The 12,784-nt window shown below is 43.4% G+C and overlaps 1 protein-coding gene across 1 annotated transcript; it reads right to left on the bottom strand.

Annotated features, from left to right (window-relative positions):
- Positions 1 to 2,921: 2,921 nt before the first annotated feature.
- On the bottom strand, positions 2,922 to 6,898 carry LOC129588818 (uncharacterized). The gene is made up of 2 exons (XM_055483205.1): positions 3,297 to 6,898; positions 2,922 to 3,239 (listed from the first exon to the last, which is right to left on the bottom strand). The coding sequence occupies exons 1-2, from the start codon at positions 6,636 to 6,638 to the stop codon at positions 2,955 to 2,957; spliced, it is 3,627 nt and encodes a 1,208-aa protein (XP_055339180.1). The 5' UTR covers positions 6,639 to 6,898; the 3' UTR covers positions 2,922 to 2,954.
- Between the last annotated feature and the right edge of the window lie 5,886 nt (positions 6,899 to 12,784).

Here is a 12,784-nt window from a genome sequence, read left to right as displayed (position 1 = left end):
GATGCTGTAATGTCTTATCAAGTCAGACGGTCTAGGCGATCTATAGCTACGTATGCAAGAGAGCTTCAAAAAAACACGCACGAGCAGTTAGATTGGATCATGGTGGTGGGGTCTGAAATTGGCACTGCGGAAGGGCTAAAACTTTCCATGATCAGCGTATGGTTTATGAAGATCTGAACCCTAAAAATGTTTTTCTTAAGGTTGCTAAATGAAAACAGCGACGTCTGGTGATTGGTGATCTGGATACTACGTTACGCACTTAGGCATTGTCCCGAATTCGAAGCGAATCTCGTTGCGATACAGCAACTCCACCTCGCGAGGTGGCTTCGCGTACCGTATCTGTAGGCGTGGCCACTGCAGACAGCCACCTCGTGTGGTTGAGCAACCGTACCATAACCAGATTCGCTTTGAATTCGGGACGAGGCCTTAGAAGTTACCTCTTCACGAGACTTAGAGAGTATTCGCGGAACCTTTTCACCGGAAATAACTAACAAAGTTTCATGGGCAAAAGAGGCGTGGCCGGGAAGGAAGATCGACATCCGGGGGGGGGAGTTTCGGCTGCATTATGTTGTATCTTACTGACTGTACTATTAAGGAGCGCAAGCGGCTTCACAAAGGAAGCCAGCCAAACAGTCGAGGTGGATAGTAATTAATTTTAAACTCCGAACAGATGTATTCTTGATAATGAGAGGATATGAGCCCGGCATCAGTCAATTCATTCATGAATTGATTAGAGCTGATTTAATTAGAGCTTCTGCCGAAGAATTAATAAAGCCAATGCGAAAGCTGAACACCTGGCGAAGTGTCCTTCGTGTCCACGTGGACCATTTAAGCAATGGTGTGGGCCTAGTATGCAACGTTGCGGTGGTTTTCAATCGGAAGCGTCGCGAAAAGCTCATTGTTTTCGAATTTTTCTTTGCATTCAGCCTGATTCTTGTGTTAATGCATTTAAATGATTGGCCTGTTATTAATGGGTCAACAGTTCGACGGCGAATAATACCAGAATTAAGGCCATAATGCTGCGAGTGCTATCACTGCAACACGGATACGATTCGTATTATCGACTCCCAGGTTCGGGTGCCATGTACTGGGCCATATTACTTTCAGTCAACCTTATGGTCACAAAGAAAAAGGGTGCTTTGTTTTAACTAATGTACTAGGTAGAAACTGAATTACGTTTTACCTGGACTTCCCCGACTCCGGAAGGCAAGTTGTAATGGTTGATATTCGTAGTCATAAACAGTTGAGGGTCAACCCCATCATTGGCGCTCTTAACCTAACACTATATTTTTGTCTATGACTGCAGAATATACTGGGTGAATGAAGTAAGTAGGATTTATTTACCGGCTAGCAACTTCTGTGTAGACCTTACTGTGAAATCCTCGCTAGAACAATCTTTGCAAGCTTGCAGTCCATATTTCTCAAGCGTAAGTATCAATCATTCGAGAACCGAAGAAATTAGCGTCCGTTACACACTCTGAAAGGCCTGTTGGGTTTATCCAAAGTATAATGATACTTCGCCTTCACTCGCGTTCCGACCGCTTACAGATTACACTTTCACGTTCCGACCACCGGTCTGCATTAGTAAACCCCCCCAGCGCGCGGTTACATTTGAAAGGTAGCGACGGCAGGCTTTGCCAATGAAAAATTGCAAATAGTGGAATCCATATCGTATGGCTCACTTTTAATGCTCATCCCTCGTAAACTACGAAGCAAATACGCTAAATCAATAATCTAAGATACATGGAAAAAATTTATTAATTTTTCAAGCCTAAGTAAGTGACAATTCATAGAAATCAAATGAAGTTATAGACATCGGCGATCTTTCGTGCGCTTAAGCATACAGTCAACGGCGAAGACCCACGCAGAGATCCTATGGTCTGTCTACGAGAAAGGAAAATGACTATAACTTTTCTTAATCGCCATAAATTTCCACTTATTTGGAATCAAAAATATTGTAAATTTTTTCTCCATCTTTTAGTCCATTGGTTGAGTGATATTATTCCGTAATGCATGGGGGATGACCACTTGAAGTGAGCGAATGATGCAGATTTAACAGTAAGCGAAGGCTGCGCTACGTAGAAAAATGTAATCGCGCGCAGGGGGGTTTACTAATGCAGACAGGTGGACGGAACGTGAAGGTGTAATCTGTATGCGGTCGGAACGCGAGTGAAAGCGAAGTAGTTGATTTCCTATGTCATTACTGTACTCATCACTCTTGCACGCATGTTATGAAGTAAGATATAACACATTACACTGTATATTTGTTCAAAATATTTGCGAAACGATACAGTCACAAGTTTCCTATAAAAGTGAAAGATTTGTACTGAATGCACAGCCGACTACGGAAATAGGCGGCCTAATCACACAGAACATTTCGTCTAAGTTAGCCGATACTGGTGTTGTTCCCATGACAGAGGCCGCGTTCCCGCGTTCGATGTCAATGCTGATCCGTTGGCGCAGAAACTCCATCGCCCGTATGTTCAAAATATTTGCGAAACTGTAGTAGTATGTATGCTAGAATAGCAGGGACACGTGATTGGTCAGACACGCCCTCTTCTCTGATTGGTCAGACACGCCCTCTTCTCTGATTGGTCAGACACGCCCTCTTCTCTGATTGGTCAGAGCCGAACCTAACGGTCTGAACCGAGCCGAGACCGGACCGACCGAGACTGGACCGGACCGTTCTCAGCCGAACTTTACCCCTTTTTCTTGTGTATTTTCCCCACCCTGTCAGCTTTCACTAAACACATGCATAATAATTTGACCGGTGACAGCTGGCGATCATGACGTAACTGGCATAAGCCTAATACTCACAATCGCATCAACATGAATACAGCGTTTCATGCTAATGAATTGCAAGTAATGGGCATACAGCCTCTTTTTCTATCAAAACAACAAAACGTTTCCGCTTAAATTAACAAAAAAGTACCCGATTGCCGCCCAAAAATGAATTACTGCTTCGTACCAAAAGGCAAGGTAGAAAAGTCAGGAAAAAGCATGCGCTTATCGTAGACCATCTGCAGCTTTTTAAATAACTGCACAGTATTGATCTCCTGGGTCTTGCCGTTCCGCTTAATGAACTGCGGATAGATAACCTGCACATGGCTGTCGGTACCATCCAAAAGGCGTTGCAAGGCGTTAAAGTCCAGTGCCTTTCCCGTGCGCGTGAAGGATTGTGTAATTTCGTCAAAATCCAGGATACCTTCAGTGTATCCACTTTGCTCGATCCCCTTGGCCTAAAATAATGATCAGTTTATTTAAAAGTACGAGTTTAAAAAGTACAGTATTCATACTTTCAATTCGATGTGGCCCGTGTCGGTTTCGTAGCTGTAGACCTTTGGACCGCATGACACAATCTTGACGATATGGCTCTCGCCGGCTTGCAACTGGTCGTCCCAGTCGCCCAGGATGCTCCCCGTCTCCGGCAGCCAGTCTCCAGGGTGGTGGAGGAATACAACGGAGTCGGTGTCGTAGTACATGAGGCGGTCGTCCAACTTCTCCATCAGGGCCAGCAACACAAGGCGGGCATGGGCTGTCGTAAACGCAGCCACCGCAACGTTGGTTGCATTGCTACCTTCGTTGTAATCGTCACTTTGCCGGTAGGTTACCATACGACATGCGTCTTTTATTGCAAACACGTCCAGGATTTCGACCGCTTTGGAGCGGATCAAGTCTACGTAATCCTTCACTTTGTAGATGAGCTTTGTCCGTGACATGTCGTCTTGTTGACCCTGCTTGCCCCACAAGCAATTGAGACAGTTCTTCGCCACATTGCGCCGACCTGCATCGTAAAGCATAGCCTCAGGGTCAAGATCAATGCCTTCTCGCTCTTTGACCCGACGTATGAAATCGTCCTTCTGCCGTTGTGTCTTGCACCAGCTCGGCCAACCGCTGGCTTCCAACTTGACTTTAAGAAATTTATTCATGTACGCAGCATACACGCCGGCCTCCATTTTCTCCCAGTGCCATACTTCATGCACCGTTTGTACAGCATAACCGCGATCGAGAGCGTGGTGTAGCTCGGGGGTGGTCCAGACGCCATCAAGACAGCGTTCCGCGTCCGAGTGGCGGCAGAATTCCTTGCTTTGTGTCTCGGCGCAGGTGCGGCACAACGCAAAGACAAGGTTCTTGTTAATGGTTAGTGGCAGCACAGGATACCGGCACTTTGAGGGCGGCAGCACTTTGCAGTACAGCAAACCGTTGTACTCCCTGACATCTTTAAAATCCGAAAGGATAATTTCTGGGTGTCCGATGGGGTAAGGCTTGGTCTTGTTAACGAAGGGATACAGACTCACGACGTCATAGTGGAGAATCTTTTCTCCGGGTTGTATTTCATAGAACAAACGACTGGCGTTAGTGCGGCCTCCTTTGAATGCTTCTCGCGGGTTGAGCGGCTCACGGAGGTTTTGTGTAGATAGGAAGGCGGCGATTTCTGTCTCCTGGCGCTCTTTCAGCCACTGGCACTCCCACATTGTGGTAACAGTGTAATTTTCATCCTCCGGGTATCGTACACGATCCACATACTCTTCGTGCACTTCACGCATGAGCTTGCGAGAGAATGGCGATCGGTCTTCGGGTTCGGTACACTCTGGGTGGCCGTGGAACACACAGCCGTTATACTCGTATACTGTACGAGTAGTGGCATCCAAACCGTCAACAAAGTACGGACCAATCTTGACTTCTTTACCGTTTCGGCCATGCTGAATATGTCCATTGGCGGCACGATTCAAAACTTCTAACCACTGCGTGGCTTGAATACTGGTGCGACGGTTGCGGTGTGGGCCATGGGCGGAGAGTGCTGCTATTTTTTCCGGTTCCAAGTGATATGTACGGTAGTAACGATTACAGGCTGACGACATGGTGATACTATCCAGCGGGTTCAGACACGTGAGAGCAGTAAAATCCTGTACGAACTTGAGTGCACACAGTCGCAGTACGGTGACGTCATTGGAGCAGTAGGACATAATCTCAGCGCGGAAGTCAAAACAACCGTTAGCAGCTTCTTTGGCTTCGGCGTGCCATTTGAGGAATTCTTGCTTCTCTTTCTGTTTCATACCGTCGAACATGTACATTTCCGGCTCAGGCCAGGGCAGGATCTTGTCCCAGTTGTCGGGATGGTTCAAATTGTGCGGAAAGTCGCCCTTCTTTACGGCAACGTCAAGACCGACCGCCTTAGGCAGGCTGCTGAGGCGCATGGGCAAAAAGCTCAAAGTATCACGAGCGGTTATGTTCAGTGAGCGGTACCGGAGTTGCAGTAGCTGATTTCCCCGTTTGATGACCTCAACACCCCTCAACTTGTTGTCCAAAAGATGCTTGAGAACAAAGTGGCCGTCGTAACCTCGAAAATTATGCGCGATAATGGTGTGGTTACGATGCTGTTCCAAAAACAGCCATTCACCGAACTGGCGGCCAACGTCTAAAGTCATCGGCTGTCCATCGGCTGGGAAGCGAAACTCTGTTCCATCCTCGTATTGGGCAACGACGCAAGCTGGAGTGTGGCCGTTAACTGGATCGTTGAACGTCTCGTAGTCGAAAAAGATATAGTGCGTTTCCGGCTTGGGGCGGTCAGGTGATGGAGGCAACGGCTTTGGAAAAGTTTTCAAAAAACATTTGTGCGTGGCTTGTTGCACCCATTCCTGGCATAATGTACAATACATTTCCCCACATTGGTGCTTGGCATCCTTGCGAAACAAGAGACTAACGAACTGTTTGCAGTTGACACAGTAGAACAGCTGCTCACAGAAAGTCTTTCCGTTGCGACGAGTGGTTTTGTGGATATCAAAGCACGCTTGGTTATTGAAGCAACGACGACAGTGCTCACATTGAATGCGAGTACCTGGAACACAATCACCTGTAGGGCGGTAGCAGTATCGACACTTCGCCCCACATAGATGTCGCTCTTTGTTGCTGTATGGTAAGTCGCAGTCACCGCAATAGTAAGAGGAATTGAAAATCCCATTAACAGTAGGGACCAGGTCAAAATGATTATCTTCCAACAGCACGTATATTTCCTGCATCTGGGGTTCTTTCTTCTCCGGTATACGAGCAATGACAACGTTACCATGATCGGCGGAAATTACTTTGATTTGGTAATCCGGAAAGCATTCTTCTTGTATGGCTGCCAAGTCGTCAAGGTCGCACGGACGCCCGGTCGGTAAGTCACACAACTGAACAATTTCTTTGGCATGAGCAGTCAACTTTGTTACACCGTCTTTGCTGTATAAGTGCTTCCATTGGTTCTTGTACTGATCTTGTACGTCATGCGTCAAACGGTATTTTCCAAGGTAAAGCGCCGCCGGTAAGCAAAGATTATCATCAGCACGTACAGTAACGATCGACTTACAGAACCGCTTTGCGTCTCTGGCGATGTGACGGTGTTTTCTTTTCCAAGATCCGCCGCTAGGCATAACAGTGCGAAAGATACGAATGGTGAACGTATCATCCAGAACAGTTCGCCCCAAGTTGGCCTTGGTGAAGGCAGCAACGAGATCGGCAATATTAAAATCCGACAGTTTACGCATAGATAAGTAGATGGGGTTATCCAGCGTTTGACAACGAACGGAGATGTTAATGCGTTCGGAAAGATTAAACGATTCCAGACACATCTGAAGAACCGCCTCCAGCACCAGTGGCATGAGAACAACGGTCTCTTCTTTGGAAAAAATGCGTGGAAGCAAGGCAATTTGAATGCGGTACTCTACTTCGGAACTGTTGCACTTCTTGAAGGTACGGTCTTTTACTTTACGCAGACTAAACAGGCTGGCAAAATCCGGAATATCTTTAATGTCATCTAAGCTCTGTAAAAACGGTAACTATAGATCTGTTGTTTTTGAAGTAAAATTATTTTTTACCAGTATTTTGCTCTCGGGGCCACTATCAATATCCGTAGCTTGATTTTCCGCACCACCTGCTTGTGGGGGCTAGTCAATGTCCAACGGTGTCTATTATCAAACACGATCAGTTAAAGCAAAGTATCCATACAATGTCCTAACTAGGTCAGAATGGCACCTGAGATACTGACTACTAGAGTAAAGTAATAAATCAACTGCTAAGGACAGTCTAAATGACTGAATGGCAACCATTGTACTAACTGAGTCAAACGACGGACTGTCGCCTAAGATCATTGTTCTCACTAAGCTATTGTCTATTAAAGCAGAGTATTAAAACAACTGCTTTGGATAGTCTAGACGTCTGAATGGCAACCATTGTTATAACTCGGTTAAAGGACTAACTGGCATCGATGATTACTGTTATCAAAAGATGAATCAGTATTCTTAGTGTCAGGCACAACAGATTATACTATTCTGGAAAGGTCAACGAAGTATAAAGCGAAAGAATGCTGATTTATAAAAACATTAGCCTTATAGTTTAATTATTTACTGATATATTTATATATATATATATATATATATATATATATATATATATATATATATATATATATATATATATATATATATATATATATATATATATATATATATATATATATATATATATATATATATATATATATTTATATATATACATTATGATAAACTGTTTTGCATTTGTTATTAGCAAATACTTGTTCCAAGTGAAAAAGATATTATCGAATATAATCGAATTTGCAAATAATTTAAATAATTTAACTATCTTAAATATTTAGCAAGGTTTTTTCCAATATTCTAAATGGATCTGACGACCGTCTGTTGTCGAAGATTATAACTTTTATTCGAAGTCTTTATCACATAAACAACCGCTGACTGGTGGTAAAAAAATGGTTTTCTCCTGGTTTTTATTTGTCAAAAAATATTTACTTTGTAATAGAGTTATTAAAATTTATAGTAGTTATCGGGTACGATCGTTTCAAAAAAGAAATCCAAATAAGTCTGTATTGAAATTTAAGCTGTTTTTATCAACAAAGGTCACTCACCCAATCGTCCCAATCACCAGCCGCAAGTATGGCATCGGTATCTTGACGTTCTGCATCGGTGATAACATACGGTGGCGATGGCGGAAGATTCCATGATCCTTCGTCGAAAATAGCATCAATGTCCATACGATCAACACCCGTAAGCTGGTCATCGTCCATGATGAGCGTCCAAAAATAAGCTTCAACTGCAAGTCAGCCAGAGCGACGCACAGCTTTTAAATAATTTTGATCGCCAGCGGTATTGGCGATTGACCTAGTTTGTGTCTAGTCTCATTCAGCTGGACTGGCGATTGACCTAGTTTGTGTCTAGTCTCATTCAGCAGGACTGGCGATTGACCTAGTTTGTGTCTAGTCTCATTCAGTAGGACTGGCGATTGACCTAGTTTGTGTCTAGTCTCATGTATTGAAACTGACGATAACCGCCCACCATTCACGACTATTTGTCGCCACACATGTTTGAACATGCGCGCGGCAACGCATTTTACCCCCTTTCTTTTGTTAAGTTTTCCCCTCCCTTTTTTTATTAGTTGTTTTAGCATTGAGTTTAGAAAATACAGCGTTTAACAGATAAAAATTGTATTCCACTCCCAAACACGAGCCCGACAAATAGGACAGTAATACATACGCGTAGTACACGTCTCGCAACAGGCTGCATGACCTCAAGGTTGAAAAGCACATTTTATATCAGCATTCAAACAAATAGTACACTGCGGTTTTGGTGAAGTCTTTTTACGCTCAGCATAGACGGCAGCCGCCGCGGTGGGCACTTGCTCCGATTTGGCAACGGCTTTTGCGATGATTTCCTCCGCATAGTTTAAGCCTTTTTCCTGTTTCACAAAGCTGCAGTTGTACAGCTCGACACCATGACGCGCGTGTTCTTCCCATGGAATATCCTCCACTTGCCAGTTTTCCAGAAAAATGTTACAAGAAAAACACTGGACTCGATCCTTCGGTCCAGTAAAAAAGAATCCCGCTTCGGCCATTTCTCGAGGGTGTTGTTTATATGTCCAGTTGTAAAATGTAGCGAATCTCGCTTTAACATCAGTCATTGGGGAGTGTAACAAAGATCCAACTCTGGGACAGTCGGTTGCTTCCATGTCGTGTCGCAGGACAAGGTTTTCATCCCCTTCCCAGTCATGCGCAGTCCACGCACAATATGCACAGCCGAGGTCATCGGGAAACTGCTTAAAAAACAGACCGGCAAGTATTAGTCTAGATGGAGCCGTCAAAGGCTATGGCCAACTGACAAAAGACCGAACACGGTTTTCAACAATTGTCATATCTGGTCGCGCCATGTTGAACGAATGAAGTTCATTCCCCGCTTCTCGAACGTTACATATTGTTGCTATCGCCAGTTGATACTGGCGCTGAGTCATCACTCAGCACTACATCTAGTACATCTTTTGTAGCTGGTTCGATTCCGTTATGCGGGTTACGTTGGGTTTAGCGAAGTGGCCACATATTTCTAAAATATTAAAAATCAGTAATAAAATGGTGATGAGAATTCCAAAAATAATAGAAATTATCTCTTTGATTGTAGGTTTATCCATGATTTATTAGTGATTTCATGAAGCCGTTGTCTCTTAGTTTTGTGCTCATACGGAAGAATTTATTGATAAATTTGCATACGAATTTATCATTCACCCCTTTATGCTTGGTGAATGCCGACATTAGATCCTTATACGAAAAACCGTAGCATCGCAATAATACATAAAACATACAGTACTGACCGCATACGGTGCTGTCGGTGTTTTGTCTTGTAGTATTGGACATAATGACGTAATCATCTCCCATCCATTCTGCAATATCCGACGAATATTCCGCAGGATCACGGCCATACGAATCAAACGCTTCTAACATGTTTTGGCGAACGCAGAAGAAAGCCACCCAGTGCTCACCGGGGCTCCCAGTTTTTTGTGTGTTTGCAATATAGGCACCGGGGTATTGTTTTTCTGGTATATTATCACTAGAAAAAACACCAACAAAAATATCACGAATTTTGGGATCTGAATAAAGGGATTTTTCGATTTCTAAATTATTCATGGCGCAAAATCAAAAAGTACTTGTCTAATATTGTTTATTTCAATAATATTATCGTAAACTAGCATGGCGATACCTACAGCTGCTTCTGGTAATGGTTTGGCAAAACGCATGCTCATATTTAAATTACCTTGCCGAATGAGCGATAAAGCACCACGTCCTGTATGCCCTCTCGTAAAATCAAAGCCATAAATACAAAATCCACCTAAATTATAATCAGATCTGTCGAACGGTAGCTCTCCGAAACCTTCGTGAAGGCGCTCCAGCGTATCAAAAAAACTCCTTCGTACGGCTCCAAACTAGCCCCGTTTTCAAAATCCATATTATATCCCCGAGTTGGAAATATTTGCCCGTCTATTTCTGCATGCAAGTAGCCAAACTGAAATGATTAAAAGCATACGGCGTCGAAGTATATTCCCCATCGAATGCCCTATTCGGTACCATAGCAAACAACATAACCTTGGGCAATTGACCAATAACAAGGTTGGGCCAAATATGTTGCTACTGTCCGGCAAACAGAGTAGTTTGCCGCATAGCAACACGTTCAATGTGGTACTTGGCATTTGTTGTAACTAATTGCTTAGTTAAAGCCCCTAGAAAATCGGGCGATGGCTAGTATTTTCTAATTTTTAAACGAGGGTTTTTGTAAATTACAGATTTTGGTTTTGATAAATCGCTGTCCGTCATAAAGACTAGACTGTTTTTATTACGCACTAATTTTATGCTCAACTCGACACCTGGTATCAGTGGTTTGTCCTGTTGGAACAAATCACAATGCAGCTTTCCTGATAATTGCAATGGGCGGCACGCTCGAAGCCACATTCGTCTTAACTCTGCTCCTTGTGCTAAAAAAGATCTTTTCATTGTTTACTTTGGCTTCTTAATATGGATCTTCCTTCCACAGTTATGTATCCATGGCAAACCCAGACAGTTGTAATTGTGAAGCCTGCGCTTGTTCGGTGTAGCCTAGAAGATTTTCAATGTACTCCCGCATATGGTACATGGAGCTGCTGTAGAAATATTACGACCACCCAGAGTGACAATTACCTGTTCAAATAAACTATCGAGAATATTATTTACGGTTGTCAAGCAGGCATCATCCGTGGGCATATCCCCTTTAGAGTCAGTTACATATTGTGTTGGCCCGATATCATAATCGCGGGTATTCCACCTTTCGGTAAGAGTCGCCGGAAGATAAAATAAATGGCTCTCTAGGAGCATAGAAGGTTCGGAACCGCTTTCAATAAGGGCCATTATAGCTTGTCTTTAAGTGCGTCAATTGCAAGTTGTCGCTTTGTAAGGACTACTTTGCGTCGTTTTCGGCCCTTAATACCCGATCCTTGCTGTTGTTTCAGTTTGTCACTAACATGTTCTACAGCTTTGTCAATTGCCGATTCCACAGCTTTATGGGCCATATTTTTCATATGCGGTTGGGCTTTTGTTATTAAATTGTTCATATAGGGCGCGGCTTTGCTGAAAATACCTTTAGCAAAACCGATAACTTTCCCCCAAAAGCCAGCACCGGACATGGGGGCACCGCGGTATACCGGCATCCCAAACCCATGTTGCCGGCTAAAGGCTTGTAAATAACGATTTTTATCAAACTCGTGCTCTTGAAGTACCATTTTTTCAGCGTTTCTTGGGTCGAAAATGTAGCTTTATTATCGTGGTACCGGGATGAAACGATACTTCCGTCCCTAAATCATCTGCGAGTTTTAATTCGATGGTCTGAAAGGTGTGTTTGGCAAGTGGTACATAATGCGAATTTTCGTAAATTAATGTAGTCTCGGTGTGAGAACTGGCGACGATTGCGATTGTTCGCAGCAACGGTACCATTGCATCGCCGACGAACCCGTGCTCAATAATGTCGCAATAAACATGCACAACACGACTCTGTTTGCCCGGTCGTAAGTGTTACGTTTGACCAAAATGTAATGATTCTGTCGTTTTTTCACTTGTAAAATTTTAAAAATTTCCTCGGTGTAATTGGTTTCGTATCACTTTTCGAACGTCTGCTTGCGTTTTGCTATACGCACGTGATCCCCAACCTGAAAAACAGGATTTTTTGCCTGTGGCTCTTCTATCATATCTGGACGTATAATGCGCGCTTCATCCACATCCACTTGACTGGGGGCAAACCCTGTACTAGAGAGAACAGAATTATTATATGATTTTAAAATCTCAGGTAAAATATCGGAATACTTTAAAAGTATTATTTTCTGTCATGTACACGTAAAGACGTTCCTTAATTGTTCGGTTAAAACGTTCTACCATAGCGCATTTAACATCGTCGTTTTTTGTTGTAAAAAATCTAATGTTATTATCAGTAAAAAATTGTTTCAGTTGTTTATTCACGAATTCTTTACCGTTATCGCTTTGGCAGCGCAGCGGTCGATCAGATTCTATATAAATATTACACAGAGCACGAATAATTTCTTCGGGTTTCTTTGATTTGACGGGCTCGGCCCAGCCGTAGCGAGAAAAACAATCGACACAAGTCAGTAAATACTTAACGTCTTTATTGTCATTCGCAAATTTTCGCATATCTGCCAAGTCAATTTGGTGCTGGTCACCAATATTAAATGATAAAATCTTCCGACGTTTAAATTTCGACCGAAAAGTTTATGTTGAGTATAAGCGTCTTTACTTTGCAAATACTCTTCCACTTACTGACGAGAAAATCCGTGATTTTGCGCTTCCCGGTACAAACGCTCGATGCCTCCCAGACTACCAGGATTAGAAGCATCTAGATAAATATCGTCCAGTGTTGCCATTATGCGTAGCTGAGCCAACCACCCTTCTGTGTCTTTTGCTTCTTTTTAGGAG

This window comes from Paramacrobiotus metropolitanus, unplaced genomic scaffold (assembly GCF_019649055.1).
Source record: "Paramacrobiotus metropolitanus isolate TYO unplaced genomic scaffold, Prichtersi_v1.0 Parri_scaffold0000031, whole genome shotgun sequence".
Taxonomy (NCBI): Eukaryota; Metazoa; Tardigrada; class Eutardigrada; order Parachela; family Macrobiotidae; genus Paramacrobiotus; species Paramacrobiotus metropolitanus.
Note: the sequence above shows the minus strand (reverse complement) of the source record. Positions and strands in the feature narration are given on the sequence as shown.

What these genes read in the sequence shown, in the direction of transcription:
- LOC129588818 (XM_055483205.1), bottom strand. Translation starts at nt 6,638, where the DNA reads ATGCCACTGGTGCTGGAGGCGGTTCTTCAGATGTGTCTGGAATCGTTT. An exon ending in CGGGCCACATCGAATTGAAA is followed by an intron (nt 3,240 to 3,296) that starts GTATGAATACTG and finishes TCATTATTTTAG; the next exon opens with GCCAAGGGGATCGAGCAAAG.